Source organism: Amblyomma mixtum, chromosome 7 (assembly GCF_055824585.1).
Source record: "Amblyomma mixtum isolate Tamu chromosome 7, ASM5582458v1, whole genome shotgun sequence".
Lineage (NCBI taxonomy): Eukaryota > Metazoa > Arthropoda > Arachnida > Ixodida > Ixodidae > Amblyomma > Amblyomma mixtum.
The window spans coordinates 106,299,304-106,326,769 of NC_143018.1; the positions used below are offsets into that span (position 1 = coordinate 106,299,304).

The 27,466-nt window shown below is 51.9% G+C and overlaps 2 protein-coding genes across 2 annotated transcripts in view; one reads left to right on the plus strand and one right to left on the minus strand.

Annotated features, from left to right (window-relative positions):
• Window positions 1-27,466, plus strand: part of LOC149337115 (uncharacterized) — a 59,981-nt gene that overhangs the window by 23,268 nt on the left and 9,247 nt on the right. Inside the window, exon 8 of the mRNA XM_089553334.1 lies at window positions 25,581-25,696. Within this exon, the coding sequence (XP_089409460.1) occupies window positions 25,581-25,696 (116 nt within the window). The remainder of the gene's footprint in view (window positions 1-25,580; window positions 25,697-27,466) is intronic.
• Window positions 3,614-17,534, minus strand: LOC149337116 (chitinase-like protein 4). Its single transcript, XM_089553335.1, has 9 exons — window positions 17,367-17,534; window positions 16,842-17,055; window positions 15,798-15,970; window positions 13,367-13,533; window positions 11,638-11,815; window positions 10,292-10,492; window positions 8,818-9,122; window positions 7,334-7,553; window positions 3,614-3,841 (listed from the first exon to the last, which is right to left on the minus strand). The coding sequence occupies exons 2-9, from the start codon at window positions 16,939-16,941 to the stop codon at window positions 3,614-3,616; spliced, it is 1,572 nt and encodes a 523-aa protein (XP_089409461.1). The 5' UTR covers window positions 16,942-17,055; window positions 17,367-17,534.

A 27,466-nucleotide genomic window follows, 5' to 3' on the forward strand; every position in this document is an offset into this window, starting at 1 on the left:
CCGACTGTCTGCCGATGTCGCACATTATGTGAAAGCCTGCCGAGGTTGTCAGTGACGAAAGAACCCTCCCACTTGACCAGCAGGATTTCTGAACCCCATCGAAGTCCCCTCAAGACCCTTTCAGCAGATCGGCGGACTTGCTTGGCCTTTTCCCGAAGTCAACGTCTGGAAAGAAGTGAATTCGCTACGCCGAGGCAAAAGCCCTACCGAACAGAACAGCAGCGGAGGTCCCCAAATTTTTTGTGGAGTGCATTCTTCTGTGGCATGACACCCCTGATGTCCTCATCACAGACAGAGGAACAGCATTCACGGCGGAACTGACCCAAGCCATCCTGCGTTACAGCCAAACCAGCCACTGGCCAGACAACTGTATAGCAAGCTCAGACCAATGGACTGACCGAGCGCCTCAACAAAACCATCCCCGATATGCTCGCCATGCACGTATGTCGATTCCGAACACAAAACATGGGACATCATTCTGCCTTACATTGTCTTCGCCTACAACACCACAGTGCAGGAGACCACCCTGATGACGCCTTTTAGGCTCGTCCATGGCAGAGAGGCCACGACCATGCTATACGCCATGCTGCCCAACATTGGCGAAGATAATAATGTCTACGTCACTGCCTACCTTCAATGCGCAGAAGAATCCCGAAGACTTGCCCAATTACGGATGAGAGACCAGCAGCAGACCGACATCAGATGCTACAACCCACGAAGACGCAACGCAGAATACAAGCCAGGAGCCTGAGTCTATGTTTCGATGCCCGTTCGCCACAGCGGATTGAGTGAAAAGCTTTTGCGCCTCTATTTCGGCCTGTACAAGGTTCGTCTGCTAGGTGAACTGGACTGTGAAGTCACCCCATGACGAACTGACTGCATCCCAGCGACGCAGCATACGACCGGAAGTTGTTCATGTCGTCTGTCTGAAGCCCTATTATGCACACTAACGGACGCTGTGTCTCCACGCTCGGTGTCTATTTGTACACAATCCGCCTTATTTATTTTTAGTTGCGTTATGTTTTAAAGCGTCGGGTCGATGCTTCTTTGAGAGGGGAGTAATGCCGCGAATCTTTGTAGTGTTTGCTCATTCTTCAAAGATGCCAGCACGCCTCTTTATCGCTTTGTTTGTGATGCAAGACGCAACCAGGTTTGTCTCGATTGATCGCATGCAGGTGGAGCTGACTCTACGTTATTCCAGAATGTTCTAGTAACTTTGAGCGCTTGATCTGGAAAGTTCATTATCCGCTTTAATTTGAGCACAGCTAAGAGTGGCGGGCATTCTGTTCGACGACCGCAGAGCACGCCTGTTGCTACGCCGTCGCCAAGGCTTTCAGTTGTTTGCGGGCGCAGATCAGCCCAAATAAAAAGTTTCATTTGGAAGCCATTCTCACTGTTTCCTGTTCACTACACTGCAGTCACCACTACATGACAGTATTATTCTCGTAGTAAACAACACGGCAAATTTAAAAAAAGATGGGAGCATTCTTCCATGCACCTTGATTTTGGTGTCTGTTGGCTTCATCCATATATATATATATATATATATATATATATATATATATATATATATATATATAAGGGCCGTACCCTATCTTCACAAAGGGAATATTAAAAAAAAAAGACCCGCACGCAAAGTTTCCACGACCCACGCCGGAATAGCCTTCGAAATGCATGCGCCGTAGCCTCCGCGATCAGCTCCGGCTGCGATCAACGGCGCACTTGATCACGGATGTCATGCACGCACACAGGAGCTTCCTGGTGCCGTCTGCAGATGGCGCCCGGGGGCGTGTTCGCCAAATGCAGCCGGTACAGCCAGCGATGACAGCGCCGCCCACCGGCAGGTAGCAGCCACCATTAAGGCTGGTTATAAATATTCATTCAGAACGACGGCTTGACATCGCCGCTATGGCGCAGTGGATTAGAGGCACGTGTTGCGTATGGAAGGTCGGCCGTTCGACTCCGCTCTCTGTACTGTAATTTTATTGTTTTTTTATTTCATTTTTATATTTTTTTCCCTTTTAGGTCGCAAATCGTGCTGCTTAGTGGCATATAACACCGTTTAAGATTTTCAAAACATTTACTGCATACTTTTACACAGATTATTCAGAGCGCTGGAATATCAGTTTTGAATTTAAACTAAATATTACATGGTTAGTAACAATAGGTTGGTATAGACTTTTAAGCATTATTTAGGGATTTATTATCCCTTTTAGGTAAGCCGTTGTGACAATCTTCAGTCACCGTGATCAATTCACCGTGGTTTCAAGCCTTGTGGCTGTACAGGCTGCAGTTGGCGAATACGCCGCCCGGGGCCACGGGTCATCATCATCATCGTCAATTTTTCCTCCGCCGCGAGCTTCCGCTATCCAAATCGGCATCAGTATCGCCAGCTCCAGCATTTTGTGGCTCTCAAAGGCGCAAGAGTTTCGGGAGCATGTTAGCTGTTAGTGTGTTAGTTCACAGTTGTTGTGGCTTTCGTGTGCTGTCGCTGAGCGTTGCAATTTTAGCACGATGGGCCAGCTCCTGAATAGCTACGTGGCTGGATTTTTCTCTCGAACACGCCAAGCGTGCGGCGGAAAAAAAAAAGTTCGACGTGGCCAAGAAGAGCGTCTGACGATGGTGCAACCAAAAGGAGCATTGAGGAACACAAACTGCAGAAAGCGTGCTTTCTGAGGCAAGCCGTGTAATTTCCCGAACTGGAAGAAGAGCTGCTCTGCTACGTCTAGTACACTGCAGCTATGTGATGGAAGTGCTGTATGACAGCTGTGCATTGACAACGGACATGCTGCGTGACTTCTTGTGGGATGTTCATGCACCAGAGCACAACACCAGTTCGGAGTCTGAAGACTCCGTGAGTGACGATTGAACGTAGAATAAATGTCGCTCATTTCCTGACTTGTATATCTACTTAAGAAAATTTTTTTTTTTTGCACATCGAGCATAGAGTCGCACCCCAGAAATTGGCCCTCGAATCTAGTAAAAAATTGCTGGTCTCACACACGCTATACATGTGTGTGCGTGTGCGTGTGTGTTTGTGCGCATGCGTGCACGCACGCCCGCACTAGTATGAGTGCTTTGCATGGTTTTACTGAAGTGTTAGATTTGTGGGATAAATTTAAACCGAAGCAGGCACTAGCTGCATAGCACAGTACGGGTTGGCATTACTGTGGTGGTCCGCGCTTTTTCTTGGCCACATCGAACACAACAGTATGCACCCATTAAATAATTTCGTCGGGCCCGATATCACTTGACCCACACTTCAAGTGACGTGTATTTTCTACAGTGAAATGAGTAGCGAGCACACTTTTTATTTCCGGTGAAGGAAACATGGACACACACAAGAAAAATAAAAAGGTGTGGCATTACTGCAGTGGTCCGCGCTCTTTCTTGGCCTCATAGAACACGACAGTATGTGCCCACTAAAAAATTTCGTTGGGCCCAATATCACTTAACCTACACTCCAAGCAACGTGTAGTTTCAACGGAGAAATGAGTAGCAAGCATGCTCTTTTTATTTCCGGTGAAGTTTCGTGAACACAGAAAAATAAAAAGGTGAAATGGGGGCGAGGTACACTGTGCAAACTCTCTCGGTGGATGATGATGGTGGTGGCTTAGCCGAAGCGTCGCCGGTGCCTGAAGAGCTGTCGGGCGGAGCGCGGGTGTCTCTGCGCCTTCCTGACCCGGGCCGCCACGGGGGGCCTTGGGGCCGTGTAGTGCTTCAGCGCCGAGCGGAGGGTACGTGCCAGCACGTTGCGGGGCCCACACATGCCCATGTAGTCGTCAGCCGCCACGTCCACCAGCGCCGCGCCGCCCAGCGTCTGGTTGCGCAGGAAGGCCACCTGGGCACGAGGATGGGGGGTGCAGTTTTAGCTTAGTCGCCGCTCTTCCCGAAGGTTCCCCTTTGCAGCACACGTAGAAACGAGTTGCGGAAGATAACCGTTTTCTCCCGAAATTTGTTTACATTACCACTACCGTAGCCCATGCCGTAAAGTGGGCTATGAGGTGGGAGCCCCTGTGCGAAAAGTGACTGTCTCCACTGGTTCGGGTGCACAATGGGTTGGTGTTGATGCTGTGTTCTTGAACGCTTAACACAGTGATTTGACTCCCGTTTCTAGTAACAGACTCTTTCTCATTTCTTTTTTACTAAGCAGAGCATTAACAGCAGGCGGAGCATTTATCATTTTACCCTGATGGTGTGTTGCTTTTTATGCTGCATTTTGAGATTCTTTCGACCCAAAATCATTGTTAGAACCCCTTGAGTCGCAATTTTTTCTGGCCTTTTATTTTCTAAGCAAAACAATTTTCACTGCGTGAATAATTTAGCCTTCACCCTCGAGGTGTGCGTTTCCTTTTTTTAGGATGGATTATCGAGATGTTTTGGGGGTAAAATAGATGTTTAAGAGCTTTTATAAGACTGGAAGTCCGAAACCGGAAGATGGTTTGTTGTACCATTGCGCATGTGCAGTGCGGTGCATCGCAAGCCAGCGAATGTCAGGTGGCTGGACGTAGAGAGGGCAAGCGTAGCAGGGGATGGTAGTAGCGAGTGAAGTGGACGAATGAGGTTAGGAAGTTTGTTTGGTTAAGGTGGCCGCAGATGGCACCGAACAGGGTTTATTGGAGAGACAGGGGAGACGTTCTTGCCATGCAGGTGACGTAGTTAGGCTGGTGGTGCTTCACATATGGAGGCCCCCAGTTGCAGCCACTGGCACACAGCCATTGTGCTTCGGATTTTTAATTTTATAATATTAGAATGGGGTGGAGCGCATATGGCAGATTATCTCAGATCATGAATGGCAGTTTACCAATATCCCTCTGGAGAAAAGTATGCAACAGCTGTATCTTACCGGTACTCACCTGTGGGGCAGAAACGTGGAGGCTAGCAAAGAGGGTTCAGCTTAAGTTAAGAACAACGCAGCGAGCTATGGAAAGGAAAATGATAGGTGTAACGTTGAGAGACAGGAAGCGGGCGGAGTGGGTGAGAGAACAAACGCGTGTTAATGGTACCCTAGTTGAAATCAAGAGGAAGAAGTGGGCTTGGGCAGGGCATGTAACGCGAAGGCAAGATAACCGCTGGTCCCTAAGGGTAATGGAGTGGATTCCAAGAGAAGGCAAGCGTAGCAGGGGGCGGCAGAAAATTAGGTGGGCGGATGAGATTAAGAAATTTGCGGGAATACGGTGGCTGCGGCTGGCGAAGGACAGGGTTAATTGGAAAGGCCTTTGCCCTGCAGTAGGCGTAGTCAGGCTGCTGCTGATGATGATGATAATATTAGACTTCTGCAGTGTAAATGGTTAGTTATGTTGCTCACATCAAGCTGCAAACATCGTTTACATGGAAGGTTATACTAATTTATGCCATGTTATATGAAAGTTGTACGAAATGCTCGTTAGGAAGTGCCAGCCGGAACCTTTTCTAACGAAAAATCTTCAGGGGCATACTAGCAGTAAAAAAAAAAGCGGGGTGCAGGACAAGTGTTACCCTCTTGACGACACCTTCTTTACTAACATTATAGACATTGTTACAGTAGTGTAAGGGTGTTATGCTCTTAGGCATGTAGACAAGTTCGCTTGTGGTGTAGCCTGTTTCCGCTTTGGCACGCATTCCTCATCTTGCGAACTTGTAAATAATTAAAGGCGCCATGAAACACAGAAGAGATGACAATGGCACAGAGCGCCTTAAGGGCGCCAAAAACACTGGCACTTTTAATTATTTACGTTAACCGGTTACCAACTCACCCAGCAAAAAGTTCTCCAATGAGCTGTATTGCAAACTCAATGGAGCTGTGCGATCAAGTACTGAGACATTTTGAACAGCAGAATCTGCGTCATTTTCTTTTTGCACGATATTTTGTGCTTACCAATGCTAAACCACTGGTCATTTTTTCGAAGCTTAAGTTAAAGTCGGGAACTCTGGCTTTCCTCAGGACTCTTGCGGTTTTCACTTTCATTTGACCTTCACATAAAGCAAAAGTGCATGACTGGCTCCCTGAAACAGTGGACACCTTAGTTACGCTTTTTGTATCCCCTCACCCCTTCCCCCTCCCCCATGTAGGGTAGCAAACCGCTTATTCTTCTGGTTAACCGCCCTGCCTTTCCTCTTCTTCCTCCTCCTCCTCCTCCTCCTTAGTCGCACTTTAACCGATGAAGAGTGGCAGCTTCGAAAGCAAGGAAAGGCGCATAACTGGCCCCCTGGAACAGTGGACGCCTCAGTTGTGCTTTAGGCTATGTGGCGGTAGTGACAGATGTGCGCTGCATGCGTTGGCATTGACAACGTTGTGGCAGAAACGCGGCACTGAAGCCATAGGCGTTCATTGTGTTCATTGGCGTCGGCGTTTTACACTCGGATCATTTTAAGGAAAGGAAGTGCGCGTAACTGGCTCCCTGGGTCAGTGGACGCCTGAATCGCGCTTTGAGGTATAGGGGGTGGTGAGAGAGAAATGTGGGCTGCAAACGTTAGCGCTGTTGTGGCATACATGCGGCACTGCAGGAATAGGCCGCAGCGTTGACTGGGTAGAGAAAACTCGCGATCAACCATTAACTGCCACCAGCCAGGGTGGCAGGATGGGCGCGCTGCCTATCCATCCACTGTCCGGCACACACTAAACGTTACAGACGCCAAGCCATGTACATTCGCTCTCTACCAGGTTCAGCAGTAGTTAAACTGCAGCTATTTTATTGCGAAAGCAATACTACTCGCACTTCCAAGCCTTCGCGTGACCCGGCCGCAGTTACATTTGACCTTTAGCGGAGTGAATATGGGCGACCAACTTGCTCCTTCAGATAGCCCGGCTGCAGTTACGCCACGCCGCGCACCTGTGGCGCTACTGCCGCTGTGACGTCGTACCAGCTGTAGATTATGGGCGACCAACTCGCTCCTTCAGAGAGCCCGGCTGCAGTTACGGTGTGTGTTTTCCGCGCCGCGCACCTGTAGCGCTACTGCCGCTGTGACGTCGTACCAGCTGTAGATTATGGGCGACCAACTCGCTCCTTCAGAGAGCCCGGCTGCAGTTACGGTGTGTGTTTGCCGCGCCGCGCACCTGTAGCGCTACTGCCGCTGTGACGTCATACCAGCTGTGGATTATGTTTTCTTTCTCAGTCGCAACAACATCAAAAACAAAATATTAAAAAATACCGAAGATGCTTTCAGTCGTCGCGCAGCGGCGGCCGGTAGCCACGCGTGACCTGTAGACGCGGCGCACTGCGTTCCTTCAGGTGGAGGCACTGCGCTTTTGCTTTCGCAACCTACCAGGCTTAACCAAAGCTAAGCCCCCGCCAGTTTTTTTAGAAAGACGGATTGACATCTTATCCGGGCGTGGGACGCCGGGGGAGCGTACCTTAGCCCTGACCGAGTCGGCGTCGTCGTAGGTGACCCACTCCTGCCCCCGGTAGGCGTAAGGGCACGACGTGGCGGCGTCGAACACACGTGCCCAGCTGTTTCGGTACACGTTGTAGCAGATCTCGAAGTAGGCCATGCGGCCGGGCGTCATGCTGAAGGGACCCGGCTGGCCGCGGCCGTCCCCGCCCCGCAGAGGGGCGCGCACGTCAGTGTCGGCCCTGCACACAACAGCGAGAGACCGCTGGTTTTGACGTGTCCTTACACGATGTCAATGAAATGGTCTTGGACGGCAACGACCCGCGACACAAGTCAGACCACGCCTCGTTTGTCGGCCTGTTTCGGTTTTTCTTTTTCTCTTGTCGCACTCTCAACACGAATAAGCCTATATGGGAGTAAAAAGGGGATAAGCTGCCCTTCAGTGCACCGCCCTTTAAAGGCAGAGTGTGCTGTCCTAGTCCCGGAGTATATTTTGACCACTATAAATGTACGGAATGCTTACGCTTGGTAACGGAGCCATATTACCGCTGTAAAGCATATTACTTGATGTAGTTAGCAATAGGAAGATCTTAAAGCGGCACCGGAGGTCTTGAGCTTAGCAAATAGAGGAGGTTAAAAGCTCGGTTAAAATCTTCATAACTGCTATAGTAGTGTACAACTCCAGAACGAAGTGGCTTTTCCCCGTCAAAGGACCCCTTCCAGCCAATGGCGTCGGCTAATTATGATCATGCTAGCGTGGCAATGCAGGGAGGTGACTATCCCCGACCCCGACCATAGAGGGAGGTTACCATCCGCTTTCATCTGTCACTCCCTGCATTGTCACGCTAGCATCATGAGACTTAGCCGACGCCATTTGCTGGAAGGGGTCCTTTGACGGGGAAAAGCCGCTTCGTTCATGAGTTGTCATCATCATCAGCCTGACTACGCCCACTGCCGGGCAAAGACCTCTCCAACCCTGTCCTTCGCCAGCTGCGGCCACCATATCCCTGCAAACTTCTTAATCTCATCCCGCCACCTAACTTTCGGCTGTCCCCTGCTGCGCTTGCCTTCTAGGATGTCGTTAACCCGAGTTTGTTCTCTCACCCACTCTACCTGCTTCCGATCTCTTAACGTTACACTATCATTTTTCTTTCCATCGCTCGCTGCGTTGTCCGTAACTTAAGCTGAACCCTCTTTGTTAGCCTCCACATTTCTGCCCCACAGGTGAGTACCGGTAAGGTACAGCTGTTGTATACTTTTCCCTTGAGGGATATTGGTAAGCTACCATTCATGACCTGAGAGAACCTGCCATATGCGCTCCACCCCATTCTTATTCTTCTAGTTATTTTCCTCTCATGATCCGGGTCTGCGGTCACTACCTGCCCTAAGTAGACATATTCTCTTACTACTTCCAGCACCTCGCCACCAATTGCGAACTGCTGTTCTCTTGCTTTTTTTCCACTCCCCCAGCTCTTGGTGTCGGAATTAACGGAGGGAGAGGGTTACCTGGCGAGCGCGTAGGTGTATCCGCTGGCGGACACGGCGAGCAGCAGCTTGCTCCGGGGCGCGCCCCTGTCCACGAGGAGCACCACCAGCTCGTGGACGCTGTTGATGGGCGAGCGGCCGTCGGCCGACGGCGGCCGGTTGTACAGCGGGCTGGTCACCTCGGCGTGTCCGGGCTCCACGTAGCCGAACGAGCCCATCACCGCGTAGTGCACCGAGCGCAGGGCGTTGCGCAGCTCGTAGCCCCGGTCCACGCGCTCGTCCTCGTGGGGCAGGTACAGCGTCAGGTGCCAGCGGCTGCTCTCCGACTGCCCCGCGACGGATTAGGACAGCTATATGAATTATTCTTGTCACTTCCTATGGCGAGTGTCCGCCGTTGTTGCGAGCGAAAGTTCCGACCTCACATCCGGAATTCCTAGAATTACGGCATACGGGGAGTATGCTTCCAAAGAGCTAACTGTGGGGCTGTAGTTGTCTGATCGCCGCCCCGGTCAGCTGCTTCGCAGCCACTGGGGACTGAGGGCCGAGGGTTAATTGGTTGGTTGGTTTATTGTGGTTTAACGTCCCAAAGCGACTGAGGCTATGAGAGACGCCGTAGTGAAGGTCTCCGGAAATTTCGACCACCTGGGGTTGTTCATAGAAGGTTGCGGCTAAGTACTACACCAGGGCGGCCAAATCCTGCTCTGGTGAGGAAGTGCGTTATCGGTTCTGTTCACCGAGATCAGGCCGCACCACAGGCCTGTTCGTACAGTTCCATCGACACATGGAGTGCCCTCTTGCTAAAAAAAAAAAAAAAAACCGGTGGAGAATTCTGATATCGCATTCTTCTTAGCTCAAAGGACAGGACGATAAAAGCCCGTGTTCCTCTTTTCGGTTGTCCTTTCCTTTGGGCTAAGCTAAGATGGAGGGAGTGTGCACCTGCGTCACGGTGGGCGCCATTTTGTCGCTCATAAAACAGGGCGAAAAACTGCAGGCGTATCTTACCGTGTCGTCGCCCCCTCTCTGGTTTACGCTGCTCAAGCTGCCGGAAGTTGCACAAGATGACGCTCGTGACGTCACTTGAATACTTTTGAGGATTTTTTTTTTTTGGGGGGGGGGGCTGCTTCTTAATATTATCGGAGCGTTGACTAGGAGCAGGGTCTTTGAGTAGGTCGTAAAACAGTCGTTAGTACGCGAACAGACGCCAGTTGCCATAAAATGCTCACATCTGGAAACGGTTGCACTAAATGCTACTTCCCAATAGGCATTGGAACTCCTTCGGACGTACTGCGGATGTTCAGGACATCCGCAGGACGTCCGTGGGAGTTTCAATGTCCACTATGTCATTGTGAAGGCAATGGCTTTACGAAAACAGCACCCGTCCCATGGTTGATACGGCCGCCTCTATGCCCTTTATCGATCAGGAAATTGCTATGAACAGATAAATGTCTAGGAGAAGAACAGTGCGTGCACGCCCTTGGCCGGATGTGCGACTCGCCTTGAAGGCGCTCCGGAGCTGCGCCAGCAGCTTGGGGAAGTTCTCTCGGTCCGAGGGCCGTCCGTTGCCCTCTCCCGGGTACATCCACTGGATGTGCATGCCGTCCAGGTGGCGGGCGCGCATCCAGCGGACGCTGCGCTGCGCAAGGTGCTCGCGCCGACCCTCGGTGATGAGCTCGTCCGAGAAAGACTTGGAGTCCACCTGCGCGGGTTCCGGAAAGGGGGCCCACCCACCGCACGTCATACGCGCGTGCCTGCCTCTCGCATGCGCGGTGGCTGAGAAGTACACCGGTCGTGAGCGTGTTCAGTTCGAGCCACAGGGCGTACGCGGGTCTTGCAGCGAGGGCGTTTTAGACGGAACGAAGATCTTGGGCTGACGTCCACGCGATGCTAAGGCCTGGGGAGCAATGTGCTTCATTGTGTGGCGTAGTGTCCCCGACGTCTGGAATGACCTGCTTCTGCGTTTTTCTGACACAATATCTGGGCCCCTAGATCGCATGCACCTGGTCAACTATAGCTAAGTATTTGCCTTTTGAGTAACCAATTTCAACCTGTATCGTTACTACTGTGGCTGTCCGCTGCTGTGGTCTGCGCCTGCAGTCTGCGCATGATGAGTTTTTATTTCGCTGCTTAGGAACTCCAGCTATACACTCCAAGCACGAATTACCTTGACCACATGTTTTAAGGGAATCCCCCAAGGTGGAGTAGATTTCTAACAGAGTCGCTCTACCAATTGATCTAACCGGGACGGCAAGCTCATGGTAAGGCGAGAGCGAATTGATCAATAACTCGAAGTGGGAACAGTGAACTGTGGTAAGGCGAGAGCGAATTGATCAATAACTCGATGTGGGAACAGTTCACTGTTCCCACTTCGAGTTATTGGTCAATTCGCTCTCGCCCTACCATGAGCTTGCCGTCCCGGTTACCTCAATTGGTAGAGCAACTGCTCCGGTGAAGCGGTGGTCCCGGGGTTGAACCCCGGACCAGGACGAATTTTTCTTTAACTGCGAAGTTTCTGAGAAAGCTGTGTAGCTTTCCTTTGTAGCCGTATGGCTGCGCTCGGGTGGACGTCAATGAGTAATTACTCCCTTATTACAAATTACCTTATACGGGAGTGAACAGGGAGTAAGCTGTCTGCACTCGGGCAGCACACCCTGCACCTAAAAAGGAATGCGCTAGAAGGCAGCTCACTCCCTATTTTACTCCCATATACGTGGTCGACTCATTGGTGTTTGGAGTGTGGCTTCCTCTCTCAGGGGTTCCCTCCGCTCTTCATCTCACAAAGGAAAGCAGGGTGCACAGTTATGCAGTCTTGACCCTAAGCCCACTGGGGGTGCGAATACTCGCCTTGGGTCCTCCCACACCGACCAGCACGCGCAGCGTGGGGTAGATCTGCTTGAGCTGCACCATCTGGCGGATGCGCCGGTCGGCGTCGGCCACGGAGCCCGCCTGGGAGTCGCCGCCCGACGAGCCGTTGTTCAGGTCCGAGGGGCTCACGAAGCCGTACACCAGGTGCGTGCAGAACCTGGAAGAAGAGCTGGACACTTCATAGCCTGACCTTGTGCCGCGTCAAGGTGACCCAAGTACAGTATTTGTCAAAAGTAACTAGGCTCTATGATTTGCTTCTCATTCGTATAACAGAGCCCTCACGGCTTCCCTAAAGATAAAAAAAATCTTTGAAGGTGAGAACACGGGTTCTTCAAACCATACAGAGATTTAGAGCTTGAGGGCTAGCGTAACAACTTTAATATACGACTGAGAAGAAAAACGTGCCGCCTGGTTACTCTTGACAAAGACTGTACATGTGGACAGGCATGTCTGCGTTCGCGTCGTGCATATACTTCATATCACAGATTGTATGCAGCGCTGTGAAAGTAGAGCTGTCTCGTCCTGTCAGGTCCAAGGAAGACGGCAATTAGTCCCTCAGATGTTTGGGCAGTGTTCTGTTTTTTAAGCAGTACTCTGAAAAGGTAGTTGAGCACGATGTTTTGAAAATACGGCGAGCGTTTCATTCACTGATCAAACTAGCGAACTCCGCGCGAACAAAGCACTGCGGAGGCTTGCTGCAATGTGGTACGTCGCCATTCCGATACGTGGCGTTCTGTGAGTCGGCCGAGGTTCCTGCGCGCTGCAACTCGACACTGGTGGAGTTTCCTGCGCGCTGCAGCTCGACACTGGTGCTGTTTCCTTCTCAAGGATGGAGCCACCAGTCGTGGCAGGAGGGGGCCGGAGGAACAAGTTTTCAACGCGCACCGTTCTCATTGGCTCAGGTCGCCGAAGTTTTCACAGCGCTGCAGAGGACCTCTCAGATGGAGTGTAGGCAGGTTTCTAATCTCCATGACATAGCGCGCTCACTACGAAAGTACCGAGAACTCGGGGTTTTTAGGCAAAACCTTTAATGGCTCATCATTTCGTGCTTCCGTCACACTACAGCTGTCAATCATCCCGATGACGTCATGAGTGGTGTAATACGCCGTAACCAGAAATCACTGAATTCATTAAGGCATAGTATGCCGTAACCATTAATTAGTAATTATCAGTTACCAATACTTGCAGTCAGTAATTAATTGACAATTAGATATTAATTAGTAATTAGCCATTCGTTGATAATTAATAACTGGTGATTACTGATTAAACATTAATTGGTAATTGGATCACTGCGTGGTTGGTGGCGCTCGCGTCGCTCCTTACTGCGCATGAGGCGCCACTGTAGTATAGGGCTGACATTTCAGCTGACCGAGTCAGACGTCTCGTTTCATTTGTAAACGGCATTCAAGCAGTAACAGAAGCAGCCAAAGTGGCGCAAAAAGGCTTTAGATCGGCTTTAGATCGAAAAACTTTAGATTGTCAAAGTGCCCTCTGAATTTTTCTGCATAGCCCGTGCCCCAGCCTCATGATGCGTACAGAATGTCAAAAAGAGTTCGTGAAAGCCGGCTGGGGATGTAAAGACTTTGCTGATTACGTCCCCGTCTAATTGTGCGCTGTTCCCTTTTGATCTGCGTATGCATCCCTATAGGGAACTGTTCGTCCTCGTAGCAGAGGACTTTGCCTCCGGAAGTAAGTGAGGGAGACTCGCCTGGCGGGCAGGTGCTTGAGCAGCTGGTAGTGGACGGGTTCTTTCTTGCGTTCCGTGTTCCGGTCGTAGAGGCACAGCAGCGGGGCCTCCTCGTCCGACCTCGCAGCCGCCCCCTTCTGGCGAGAGAAGACTATGCCGCGGGAGCGCCGGATGGTCCGCTCGTGGGCCTGCGCCCGAGACAGTCGCGTGACGTGAAAAAGCGGGCCTGCTCCCGCGGGAAGATTTGTGGAATTTCGTTGGCGATTTTCTCAGGAACGTGGTCACCTTTGTGCTCAGAAAAAAAAAGTTGCCTTTGTTTCCGAAGACTTTTGTATTCTAATCCCGTCTTTATAAGTTTATTATTTCCCTTTGGTGTCTCTTTAAGGTGTAAGCGCGATAAAATTGCGCGTAAATAGGCAGCACATAGGGCAAATCAGGACCTAAAGGGTATATCAGGAGCAAAGTTTGAAACTGTTTCGTCGCCTGCCCGAGCAGTTTTCCGTCCACATAAATTTTGGCCTGTTCGGCCGTTAGGGTTAGCTTTTGCATGAATCTCTTCCAGATGACCGTCTGCATCTGTGGCAGCTTAGATCTCGACTTTGCTTTGATAAAAATGTGTTGGAAGCGGCCATTCCTGCTATTATGTTCGCAGTTCATGTACTTCTGCGAGCAGGTACGAAAATTATAGACTTTTTACACACTGTACCACAGATGATATGCCGGGCTTTAGAGGGTTAATAACCGACTGACTCGTGCCGGTCACTTCAGCCACCGCGATAGAACGCCCACGGCGTACGATGCCAGCAGTGCGAGCGAGTCACATTCCGTTTTTGGGCAAGATCAACACTTTTGTTGTCCTTCACTAAGGTCCATCTGCAGGGATACGATGGCCGCAGCTGGCAAAGGAGGACAGGGTTGATTGGAGAGACATGGGAGAGGCCTTTGCCCTGCAGCGGGCGTAGTCAGGCTGGTGATGATGGTGTCTAAGGCCAGCGCGTGAGATCGCAGAGCGCTTCATTCCTCTTCCCCACGCCACTCACTTGCTCTGATGTTGAATTCCAATGGCAGATCCGGATCAAGTTTTTCTGCACCATTTGGAGCAATCGTAGTCCAGTGGCACAATGAGAGCGCGAGTTGCGTGTTCCAATGGGAGATCGGGATCAGGCATGGATCCCGGATCGCTCCGTGGAGCAGCGATATTTGCTCCGCCGAAATCGGCAGATTTGTTCGGAACCCCGCGTGACGTTTTCCTTTCCCCCGCGTCTGTGTTCTGTCATGACCGGCTGCGGCTGCTTCCTTCCTATTACGGCCACTGTATTTTGCTGTGGTCGCAACTCCGCTATGCGGTGATTCGGATAACATACAAATAGTACCTAGAACAGAATACAAGGAATGTTCTTGACCTCTTTTTGGATTGTTAGCCACGTGCAGCGCCATCTCAGCTGAAACGCGTAATGACAACTCTCCCAAATGTAATTATTTTTCGTTTTGTTTGCGTCCTCAAAATAAAAATTACTGCATGAGTAAAAAAACTGTGTTAACAGAGTCAATTCCTTGTGACTGCTTTTTAGACCAGAATCGTTAACTTGTATGAACTTCGCGCGCTTTCTGACTTCAGACGAGGCGCACTCGCTAAACCTATAGCAACTCTGTAAATACGGAAGCAATCTGAAACTTTGGAGCCAAACCTAGCAACTCTGTAAATTTGGCGCGTTTTACCGCCAAAATTTTGTGCTGCGGGCATCTTCAGACAAAGCGAAAGCTTCGTGCGCCTTTCGTTTGCCGTGAACGCGAGAGATAGAGTGGCGGTAAGGACGAATCGGTGGTGAGCCGAGAGGCTCCGCGCTACTACAGTGAACTGTAGCGCTACGACGGGCGCCGCCATGTTGCCTGAACGTACAGTCTTTGTCGAAAGTAACGAGGCTGCATGGTTTGCTTCTAGCTCGTACAGCGGAGCCCTTACAGCTTCCCTGAAGCTGAAATGGTCGCTAAAGGTAAGGACTTGGGGGTCTTCTTACCTTCCAATCACTTTTGACCTTTAGTAAAGTCACTAGGGCTCCACTACAGAAGCTAGAAGCAAACCATGCAGCATGGTTACTTTTGACAAAGACTGTACAGCTTTCCTTGCACTAAAGTGTCCCTTCGGGAGCGCATGCATTCCATTCGCAGAATAGGAGGGAGCGGTCTCCGCTGGAGCTACGCGCTCCGTTCGTGATCCGGCGGAGCGCTCGCGATCTGCCACTGGAATTCAACACAAGTGATTGTTTGGGGAGAAAGCAGTGGCTCCCGATTACCTGGGAGAGCGGGAAGGCCTAACGGACATAATGCGCGTCCTGGTCCCACCATGCTGTGCCGGTGACCCGCGTGCCCCCTGGGTGTTACGGACGGACTTAATCGCCGAGGAACTCATCGCGACCACAGGTGGAAAGAAGAGCAAAGGATATTTCACCACCACCTGGGCGGCCGCGAAGGGCAGGCGGTTTCGGCCGGCGCTCGAGCGTCCCGTCGGGGTCAGGATGGCCAGCACCAGCATGAAGGTGGCCACGGCGCCGCCCACGAACACGGCCGAGTAGAGCACGAACGAGTTGGTCACCGCCGACTTGTGGCCGCCCTTGCGGGGAAAGCCTGCGCCCACCACACGTCCCTCTCGTGTACTATTATCGGCCAACCGTTAGGAACAAAGTCCAACCCGCTACACTCTAAACACAAATACACCTATATGGGAGTAACGAGAGAGTAAGCTGTCCTCAAGCACTCCCTTTTGTATTTATTTAATCTTGCGGAGTCGCTTGCCTTCAAGCAGGCATGAGCACAGATACAAATAAAAAACAAGATATGCACGAGCGTCATGCAAGAGCAAACATGATGCGAAAAAAGAAACCACAAAGACAAGGGTTTCACATACAAAAGGCTCTCAAATTATCTACAAACGTTTCTACATTCGGGCTGTTCACTACACACTTCGGCAATTTATTCCACTCTGCAATCGATTTGACAAAAAAATGAGTGTTTAACTGCATTAGAGTATGCACGGAATTCTTGCAGCCGTTTTCCGTGTGGTTGTAACGCGTACTTGCTCGTGAAACAGGAGTAATATAATCATGGGTGCTTATTCTAATCAGATTATTCTATATTAAGTACAAAAATTTCAACCTTGCTCCTTTTGACTCCTTTCAGATTAGTTTGCAGTCGAATGCTACTCTAAGAACAAAGCGTAAAATTCTCCTCAAAGGAGGTCCATCAGGCATTGGCTTGTGCTGGTTCTCATGACGTCATGGTCAACCCTCTCGAACTTAGCTGTCAAGACCGCTATCGAGTGCAGGCTAGCAAGGTTTTACAGGGCGGTTGCTGCTTTGGAGGGCCTCCTCTGAGGGGCATTTGCGGCTTCGTTATTGAGTTGCGAACGCGTTTGAAGGAGTTACGTTTTCGCTGGCACAGGGCAGCAGAACTGAGCGGTCGCATGCGTGTCGGGCGACACCAACGGCGCCGTCGTTACCTGGCTTTCCCGCAAACTTCCTGGCTCCGCCTCGGAGCAACGGGTCCAGCTGGTTTCGGCGCCACCGCACCAGTGAGCGGTACAGCCCAGAGACGTGCATGGCTCGCCGGGGTGCGGTGTCGAGTTGGTCACGCCAGCAGGGGCGAACGGGTTGCAACCAGGCACTTGGGGATCCCTGTTCGCTTTTCCTCGGTGCAGCTTGTTGGCGCCTCACCTGGGAGAAAGGTGGAGCCAACGCCGGTCGCGCTTCCAGAGGAGTCCCGTTGTCGAGCCCGCCGGTGAAATTCTTAACTGGTCAAACTGGTTTAAGGAACAATTTCCCAGTTGAATCCAGGTGGTTCCAACTGGTACTCAGCTGGGGGCCAACTGAAATCAACTGGGAAATTGTTGATCCCAATTTAGTTGGCTGCAACTGAAACTCAGCTGAGGGCCAACTCTAGAAAAAATCTGGAATCAGCTGGGAAATTGTTCCTTAAACAATTTTGACCAGTTACGAATTTCGCGGAGTATAAGGCTTTTGCATACCTGGTGCGAAGAGGCGCTGTGTGGAGACAGCGGCGGGGCACTCAGAGCCGTGGGGCCCCTGTCCTACCGTGAAGCATGGCGTGGGGATAGTGGTCGCTCTTTGTCTGCCGTCGGCGTAGGTTGAAAGTCTGCCCGCGGAGTGTGCTGCTGCGTCTGGTGGGCGACGCCCGAGTCGCTGTCTCAGAGCTCCGCACCAGTGTGTCGGCGAAGCGCGCGCCGCTTCGTCGTCATCGCGGCCGGTGTCGCCGCGATGAGGCGGTGCGGGCGATTATCTTTTTCTTTTCGTGGTTTTCGGGCAAACAGTTATCGACGCGCAAAATGAATGAATGGCATTGATTGATTGAAAAAGATCTTTATTTACTCAATATTCTTGGAACATGTGGGTGGGCCGCCTAGTCCGGTAGTCCACTGGCTGCTGCGGCTGCGCTGGCCCTCCCCACCAGCCAGTGCTGACGGTCAGGATCATCGCTGAGCAGAATAGCCTCCCACTGCTCCTCCGAGGGGTTGGGAATGGGGTCAACTAAGGGGTTATATTGGCATGCCCACACCATGTGGTAGAGGTTAGCTACCTCTCCACATTGTGGGCACTGCGGAGAGTATAGTGTAGGGTACGACTGGTGTCACTTAGTACCCAACACCACATAAATCCCTCCATAAGTTGGAAGTGAATGAATGGCAACTTTATCGGGTTTCCGGCGTTGCGCGGGTGGTCGTCTTAGTCCGGGATCTCGATGACTGGTGAGCAGCTCGCGCTGCTGAGAGAGACCCGGGTAGACCAGCTCCGCCTCCCTATTGACGCGCACCGTGAATGAATGTATAACAGTGGTTACATTTATTTCCATTTTTAACGGGAAAGCGTTGAAGACACCGTTACCCAGAAAATCCAGCCTCGGCGTTGTGAGCGAAAGATCGCGAGCTTGGCTCTGGCAGGTGGGGCCCAGGCAGGTGGGAGGTGCTCCCAGGTGGCGCATCGCTTAACCGCTGCACCACTGCGCCAGAAGAGATATGAGGACTGTCATGGATCTATCAATGTCGAGTAGAGAATGACATTCTTCGTGTAAGGTAATTAACCCATTACGCTGTCGCGTCCAGTTTTTTTTATCTCCATCATAAGTTATCTCACTGATTAATGGGAACACCCGCCGCGGTGGCCGAGTGGTTACGGCGCTCGGCTGCTGGCCTGAAAGACGCGGGTTCGATCCCGGCCGCGGCGGCTGAATTTCGATGGAGGCGAAATTCTAGAGACCCGTGAATTGTGCGATTTCAGTGCACGTTAAAGAACCCCAGGTGGTGGAAATTTCCGGAGCCCTCCACTACGTCGTCCCTCATAGCCTGAGTCGCTTTGGGACAAAAACCCCAATAACTGAAATCAATAAATGATTAATGGGAACAATGCATGGTCGTTGAAGGTAAGCAAGTGTATTCCAAGAAAAGGCAAGCGTAGCAGGGGGCGGCACAGAGTCAGGTGGCCGCAGCTGGCACGGGGCAGGGTTAATTAGAGATATATTGTGACGAAGACGAAGCTGGCAGTGGCGCGGGACGGAGCGCCCGCGCTAGGCCAGCGGCCATTAAATCATCTCATAGCCATCGTTCACCACGTCTCATTCTTCGGCTGGCCGCCGCGTAACATTTGGTGTGAGGTGCTGGGGTCCCTTCATCGCCATCCTGGTCACGGAGCTTCGGCGTCCTGGGCTGCCGTGGACGTCGGCCGTGAGTACCTGGTCCGCGCCGCCCGGCCATGCCACAGCCCGTCCGACCTGAACCGACCTCGCCGCTCACCCCAGCCCCGTCCCCCGCCCGGACCACAAGACACGACGACCCAAGACCCGACCGACCCGAGACCCCACCGACCCGAGACCCCACCGACCCAAGACCGAAGACCCACACGTGAAGACACCGCCCCCCTGCCCCTGCCGTCCGGTGCGTCCAAGGACCTCGGCCGTGAGCTCCTGGCACCCTCCGGCCCGGATGCTTCGTGGACCGGGACTCATTCTCTCATCTTTCTCATCGTGGCGGCCAGCACTGCACCATCTTCTACATATTGTTCGATCCTTCACTCAAGACCATCGCCATTTCGCCGTCTGTTCGTCGCCGATCGGGACGATCGCTCGGAGGCCCCGGGTAGTGTGACGAAGACGAAGCTGGCAGTGGCGCGGGACGGAGCGCACGCGCTAGGCCAGCGGCCATTAAATCATCTCATGGCCATCGTTCACCACGTCTCATTCTTCGGCTGGCCGCCGCGTAACAATATGGAAGAGGTAGTTCGGAAAGTGGCTGCTCCTCCTGATGAGGATGGTGGCAATGAATTAATGTGCTCCTCGGAGGCATGCGATAATCGCAGTAGCGTAGTGCATTTACATTTATCATGAATGCGTTTGTAGGGAACCATGGCTCAGTCTTGCGACTCTTCAGAACTTGTCGGAATGAACTGCAAGATGGTGATGGTTGTTTTTATTTAGAAAAATGAACCAAACATTGGTAGTGGCTTAACTCTGCTATGCCTAGATATACGTAGCGTAAAGCGCTCCGGTGTTTCGTCGCCTTGGCTCGATCGTTCTTCCCCTGCTCGACGGTTAACTGCCAGGCGACAACCTCGGGATAGGAAGAATTTAAATTTTCCAGTCTTCTGCGCCGTTTGGCAACGGCTCGACTCTCCTTAGCTTCCATGTAGAGGGCGACCGTCTTTTCTCTGCCGAGCATATTATACACTCAGCGCACCCTCCTCGCGCATGCGCAGTAGCACGCGGCGCAACTGTTGTAAACACGGCTCCGGCTAAAGGCCACGCGTTGGAGAGCAGCGCACGCCGGCGGCGGCGGCGAGGAGCGCGCACCGGCTGAGGCGAGGAGTCGACGCACCTGCGCCTCTCGTGACGTCACGCGGCTCTCGCGCATGCGCATAACGTTCGGCGCACACTCGCGCGAAACTCGGCTCTGACCCACGTAGTGTAGCTTTACGCTACAAAAGCTTGTGCAAAAAGCTTGTGATTATGCCCTAGCCCCTGCAGGAAAAACGGAAATAGATGCAGTGAACTGAGTTGGACGAATGTGATCACGCGGGTCAGGAGAGAAGGGTTTTGAAGAATCTCTGCTAACTTGGGTCACGAGAGGGTCGTAGCCAGATTCTTCTTGAATATAATTATGTACCTCCAGATCGAGGCAGCAAATGCCGCCTCAAAGGAGGCCCTCCATCCAGTGGCGTCGACCTGTTATCATGACGTTGTGGTCAATATCCCCGGCCTACATCCGCTAACGTGCCCCTGCTAGCGGCTGTGGCAGGACCAAGGCAATTGACCTCAACGTCATGACTGTAATCTGATGCCGTTGTGGGGCATATTGAGGATCTCACTACATCTGGCAGAGTAGTAAAGTGCAAATGTCACTAGTTTTTGCACCTTCTCCTTCTCCTGCGTGTGGCCAGTGTGGTTGTGACGAGACGATCAGCCACCTCCTCTGTGACTGTCCTCGTTTTGAGCGAGAGCGCGGTTGCCTAGTTGCTTCTCTGCTCCGCTTGGACTCGCGTCCTTTAACAGAGTCTAACGTTCTGGGGCCTTGGACACAACCTTCCAGACAACGGAAAGCGGTGAAAGCGCTCCTGAATTTCCTAAAGGACTCGGGGTTGCATTCCCGCCTATAATCTTTAAGTTTTCTGTGCGCGCCCTCTGTCCCTGTGACATAGTGGTCGCTGGTCACTTAGAAGACTCATTTCCTTGCCCCTCTTTTTCCTTTTTTCCCCTTTGTTCCCCCCCCAAGTGTAGGGTAGCCAACTGGGCATCGCCTGGTTAACCTCCCTGCCTTTCCGTCCTTTTCTCTCTCTCTCTCTCTCCTTCTCGTAACTGGTGACTGGAATCGGCACCGCGGAACCGTAATAGTCGAATCTAGGTTACTAGAAGCAAGAGCAAGAATTACAGGGTCTGTTCTGAAAGTAGTAGGACTGGTTTTTTCCTGGGCGGACGGGCGGGCGAGAGGCGGTCTGCGCGCGCAGGATCGGTGAAGAGGGATACTGGGAACGCTGGGGAAAATCGGCAGTCTGCTCTCGGCCGTTGAAGAGAGGAGGTCGCTTGTACTGTGGACCCGTGTCCAAACGCCTCGTCACGGAGTGTTTACTGGATCAGCGATACGTGATGAAATTTTGTGCAAAGCTTGGTAAAACGGGCAGACTCACGACATGATTAAGGAAGCCTACGGTGATGCTGCAATTGGTAGATCAGGTGTTCTTGAGTGGCACAAGCTGTTCCAAGAAGGAAGGGAAAGAGTGGAAGACGACGGCCGCTCCGGACGCTCATCGACCAGCATGACCCACGAAAATGTGTCGTGATAAAAAATTTACTGAGCAGTGATCGCAGGATGAGTATCAGAATGATTGCTGATGACTTTAGCATTCCGCAAACCCAAGTTTTTGAGATCGTGACAGAAAACTTAGCCATGAGGAAAGTGTGCGCGAAGTTGGTGCCGCGAGTGTTGTCAGAGGAGCAAAAGGCCAGCCGGAAAGCGATCTGCCAGGATCTTCTTCCTCACGTGAATGAGGACCCCGATTTTTTGGATAACGTAGTGACCTGTGACGCGACGTGGGTGTTTGAATACGACACGGAGAGCAAGCGGCAGAGCTCAGAATGGCCCACCCCTTCTTCCCCACGCCCCAAGAAAGTCCGAGAGAGCAAATCCAAGAAAAAGTCCATGCTCATTTGCTTTTTTGATCGACATGGAGTCACCCACAAAGAGTTCGTACCACCCGGACAAACAGTTAATGCAGTTTTCTACGTGGAAGTCCTCAGAAGACTGCGAAAACGCATTGTTCGTGTCCGCCCAGCCATCGTCAACAAATCAAATGGCGGCTGTACCATGACAACGCGCCGAGCCACACAGGGTTCCTCGTAATGGAGTATCTTGTCTAGCACAAGGTGACAACGCTGCCTCGCATCCCCTAGAGCCCCGACTTGACCCCGCCAGACTTTCTTCTATTCCCTAGAATAAAGTCGACGCTCAAGGAGAAGCATCACGGATCGGTAGAGGCGGTTCAACAGGCCGTGACGAGGGAGCTAAACAGCATTCCAGTCTAGGCGTTCCTGGAGGCGTACGAAAACTGAAAAACTCATTGGCAGCAGTGTGTATAGTAGGATACAACTTAAAAAAACAGCAGTTGCTAACACTAGGCCGCGGTCCACGGCGTCCTGTATTACTCCGCTGGCCAATCGCAACTGCAAACGAAATTAGCTTTTTAATGTTTGACTACATCAAGCAATCCATGTATCAAAATTCTAGAGCTTATAATCTTTTTTCTTGTGATGAGCTTCTTTTTTACGTAACAAGAAACATTGAAGCAGCGGACTACTTTGTTGCCGTGGATGAATACTGTGCGCGGAGGCTGAATGTGGGTGGAGCTTCACTGCAGACTTAAGTTGTATCTGACTGTAGATGAGGAAGGATGCTTTTTTGAAAAATGCTAATCATTTGTACTATTATCATGAATAAAATTTAGAAAAAAAAATCAGTCCTACTACTTTCAGAACAGACCCTGTATTTCTTGGTGGGAACAGCCGAAATAACAAAACGCAGACACAGAAAGGAACACACAAAACGTGGACGAAGCTGACTGTCAACTAAAATTTTATTGGAAAACCCGCGCTTTTTGTTTCCTTGTCATCGCTATCAGGTGCTCCAAGCAGCAATCTAGCCCTGCATTGCAGAGATTGTAAAGAAAACAAGAAAGGCAAAAAAGAGCGCAAGTGTGAGCTCAAGTTGCATGAAGTTCAAGTCATGGAAAGATACGCAGACCAAGTGACACGTGAGATCCTTGAGGCATTGGCGATACGGGAAACAGGACACGGTGCGTTAGTACACCATCAATCTCTCTATCAAGAAAAGAAATTTCCTTCTTGGACGAACCACACGGGAGATAAAAACAAGACCTTTTTGACAAGGAAACAAAAAGCGCGGGTTTTCCAATAAAAATTTTAGTTGACAGTCAGCTTCGTCTACGTTCTTTGTGTTCCTTTCTGTGTCTGCGTTTTGTTATTTCGGCTGTTCCCACCAAGAAGTATGAACCAACTAGCTCAGTTTTCTACTCTTTTAGACCCTGTATGTCGTAATGCGCGCTGGAAAAAAAAAGGGCGCTTTATAATCATTCTGCATTGGCAGTCTCACGCGCTGAGCTGGATGGCCCGGCTGGTTGGTTTATTTGGTTTTAGAGCAAAAAGCTCTGCTCACCGCATGCAAATCTCAAGGTCAAAACTACGCCGCCGCGGTGGCTCAGTGGCTATGGTGCTCGGCTGCTGGCCCGAAAGACGCGGGTTCGATCCCGGCCGCGTCGGTTGAATTTCTTTGGAGGAGAAATTCGAGGCCCATGTACTGTGCGATGTCAGTGCACGTTAAAGAACCCCAGGTGGTCGAAATTTCCGGAGCCCTCCACAACGGCGTCTCTCATAGCCTGAGTCGCTTTGGGACGTTAAACCCCATAAACCAAACCAAACCAAGGTCAAAACTGCTTGACAATGACCTTCAACAAGGAGGAGGGGCGAAGGTGTGGCTGCGACGTCAGGTCACGTGCCTCGCTCGCTCCTCACCACTGCCTCCCTCGCCTTGAGTAACAACCTGTGCCACCGCTCGCCGAATCACGTGCTCAGAGTACAAAATAAAAAGTGGCCGAGCTTTTCGCTCGTCTTACTGGGTTCAGTCTGGCTGAACCACAGCCAATTTTTTATGGGGTTTTAACGTTCCAAAGCGCCCCGGCGCGGTGGCTCAGTGGTTACGGCGCTCGGCTGCTGGCCCGAAAGACGCGGGTTCGATCCCAGCCGCGGCGGCTGAATTTCGATGGAGGCGAAATTCTAGAGGCCCGTGTGCTGTGCGATGTCAGTGCACGTTGAAGAACCCCTGGTGGTCGAAATTTCCGGAGCCCTCCACTACGGCTTATCTCATAGCCTGAGTCGCTTTGGGACGTTAAACCCCAATAAACCAAACCAAACTAGCGTTCCAAACCGACTCAGGCTATGAGGGACGCCGTAGTGAAGGGCTCCGGAAATTTTGCTCACCTGCGGCTCTTTAATGTGTACTGACATTAAATAGTACACGGGTTTCTAGCTTTTGCCTTCATTGAAGTGCGGCCGCGGCGGCCGGGATCGGACCCACATCGGTCAGCGGCCGAGAACTAGAACCTAATGGCTCGGTTATACTCCGACGTTCTCGGCGCGCGCAAGCGCGGCGGCTGTGGTCATCACGTCACGTTGGCGACGCTGGGCGGGGCTGAAATTCGCCCCCCCCCCCCTATACTCCAGACGCGAGACAGCGCTGAGCGACAAGCGGCGCGCATGCGCAGAAATCCATTCGTCCGGCCTGCTGCCTCCGAGTAGCGGCTGCATGCTCCGCAGCCGACGCGCGCGGTGCATTCTGGGTTCGCGGCTTTGACGCGCTCGGCGCAGAATAGGCACATGTTCCGTTTCGACGCCAGCACCGTCAGAGCGCGCCGAAGCCGTCGAACACGTCGGTAGTCAAGCGGCGTCGGAGTGGGTCTCGCTTTGGCCAACGTGACGCGGCAGTGCCGCGCGCGCGTGCGTTACATCGAAATAGAGTCCTAAGCCACCGCGACGGCTTGCCTGAGTTGTGGCGGCAGTAGTAGTACGCATGTCTTTTTTAAGGCGAAAGTCTTTAATGTTTCATACTGTCGTTAGCAGCCGTGTCGGCAGATGTGTCCGCGTTTTGACGGGTGTCTACCGAGATATGCGAGGCAGTTACTGCGTAATTTCCTTTCCTCAAATACAATTTTCAGTTTCTTCATTACGCCCCTCTTTCTCTTCTTTCACTCCCACTTCCTCCCTTCCTGTACGGTGCGGTTCGGGTGTCCACCGAGATGACAATTTCCTTTCCTCAAAAAGCGTTGCCTTCAACGGGCAAGGCATCGCGTCGAACGGGTGGTGGCGTTCCGTGGACTGGCTGGCAGCGCTACAACACGCTGTCGCGTTCCACTCCTAAAGGCGAAACTTAAGCGTCATTAATTAGCAGTTAATTGGTATTCAGTCATTAATCAGTAATGAGTCACTAATTAGTAATTTGTCATTACTTCGTCATCAATTTTGTGTGACGTAATCCAGTGGTGACGTCACCAGTGTCACATAGGCAAAGTGGTGCGGAAAACGCTTTCGCCTCTACGCACTTTACACAAAGTGCCCCCTGGTTTTTTTTTCTTCGGCCTTTCATTTGCGGATGTCGCTGGTACGTGCGCAGGCCGCTCAGGTGTGCGGAGTTCCACCCGGATGGGAACCTGGTGGCCGTGACCGGCAAGGACAACGCCGTGCGAGTGTATGACCTGCGCAGTGAACGCCTCCTGCAGGAGTACTTCGGTGAGCGTCTTTCCTCTCGTGTGAGTGCCGTTCTTGCGACGGATCGCACTTGGCCCACCGCATGTCACGGGAGGGCTTCCCCAGCAAATGGGCTCATAGCGACCGTGGCAAGCTATAGAATAGTCCCTTGGCTGCCCGCAGCAAGTTACTTAGTACGCAGCTTTTGTTGCGAAAGCAACACTACGCCAGCCAGCTCGGCTCGTCGTGTGGTCGCACTTCAGCCGTATGCCGTGGCCCACGAACGACCTGGAGCAGCCGTTGCTTAGCAACGCCGCAGCCGCACTCCAACAGATGGCGCCGCCGTCGACGCCGCTGCCGTCGCAGCTCGCTCCACCAGATGTGCTCCGCTGGGGTAGGGGGAGAGGAGGTGTCGCCTCGCGGGGGGTATATATATATATATATATATATATATATGTGTGTGCTCCGCGTCAGTGGATTCTAGTCGTTATGGAGAGCGCGAACTAGAGGCAACAACGAAAGAACGAAGCGAGGAAGAGACAACGCGCTAAAGAGACGGCAGAAAAACACACCGCACGACTCGAGAAGCATCATAACGAAGATGCGGCTAGAAGTCGTGCCACGTACCGAAGTGACTCTTCAACTGCGGAAGAGACCGGTTTGAGTTCTCGGGAGCATCGGAATGAGACGCTGCGTAAACAGCGTGCCGAGGAAACGGAGGAAGAACGTGCAAGTAGACACGAGGCTTTCGCAATTCAGCTAGGGTTAACCAGAGCTAAACCACGATTAATTTTTTTGCAGTGTTTGATTCGTTCACTCCTCACACCGCTTAAGCTCAGCTGCTCCTCTCTTGGACCTCTTGCATTAGAGGAGTCACGCTGTCCCACTAAGCCATGTATGTGACTTAGCAAGAGGGCTAAAGTGCAAACACTGCACATAGAGCTTGCATCTGTGCTTCCTTAACACTTCTATGAATGTCTTCTGATTCACTGCAGCAGCGTGACTCCTTTGGAATTTAAAGGGCCACTGACCAGGGTCCGGACATTTTTGAAAAACAAGCCCACTGCATAGGTGAGGCATGGAAGATAACCTCTGCAAAATATTAGAGCCACGCGCGCCCCGAAAAGCTGCGAAAATTCAAATCAAAGCCCGCTCGTTGTTTCCTTCAAGAAAAATGTCCCCGCCCCACTACTGTGAACCCCGTTGACATCATGGGAGTTACTTTCGCTAAAGGCATTCCATTGGTGCATCGTTCTGACTGACGGGAGAAGGTTGGGCGTAGCCTTGGCGTCACGTCGTCTGCACAACGCACCTTTCCGCAGGGCCTTCTGTCTTGGCACAAGCCTACTAACCCGCATGAAGGAACAGCAACAAAAAAAAAAACTGCGGAGGGAGCGTACGGGGACAGCCTTGAACCCTAGCCATAAAAAGTAAAACAGTAAAACTGAGTGAGTCGGTTCTACCCCCCCCCCCCCCCCCGCCGTGATAACGTCACGAGACGCTCTGCGTGCGCGCTCCCTTCTCAGTTTTTTCTCTTCCATGCAAGCCCCCCATAACAAGGTTTTAATTACTTGTGCAGTAGAGGCTTTCCCTCGCTCGCCCACTTGACCGCTCTGCACACACACCGCTTATCCTTCGTGCATCTTGCCTACACCTTGACTCCAATGAACGACATTAGTTTAGGAGCGGAGAAAAGACACAAACACACAGAACACATGTAGAAAAGCAAACGGGCGGTTGTCTGGTCCGCGCCGCGTGTTTCGAACAAAATCGACTTCCGCCCCTCCTGTCGTGAAACGATGGGGAGGCTTA

Excerpts from the sequence above, each read along its gene's own strand:
- LOC149337116 (XM_089553335.1), bottom strand. The coding sequence starts at position 16,941 with ATGCACGTCTCTGGGCTGTACCGCTCACTGGTGCGGTGGCGCCGAAAC. Across the intron at positions 10,493-11,637 it reads TCGGTGTGGGAGGACCCAAG|GTGGACTCCAAGTCTTTCTC; the intron begins GCGAGTATTCGC and ends GAACCCGCGCAG. Across the intron at positions 9,123-10,291 it reads AGCTCCGGAGCGCCTTCAAG|TCGGAGAGCAGCCGCTGGCA; the intron begins GCGAGTCGCACA and ends GTCGCGGGGCAG.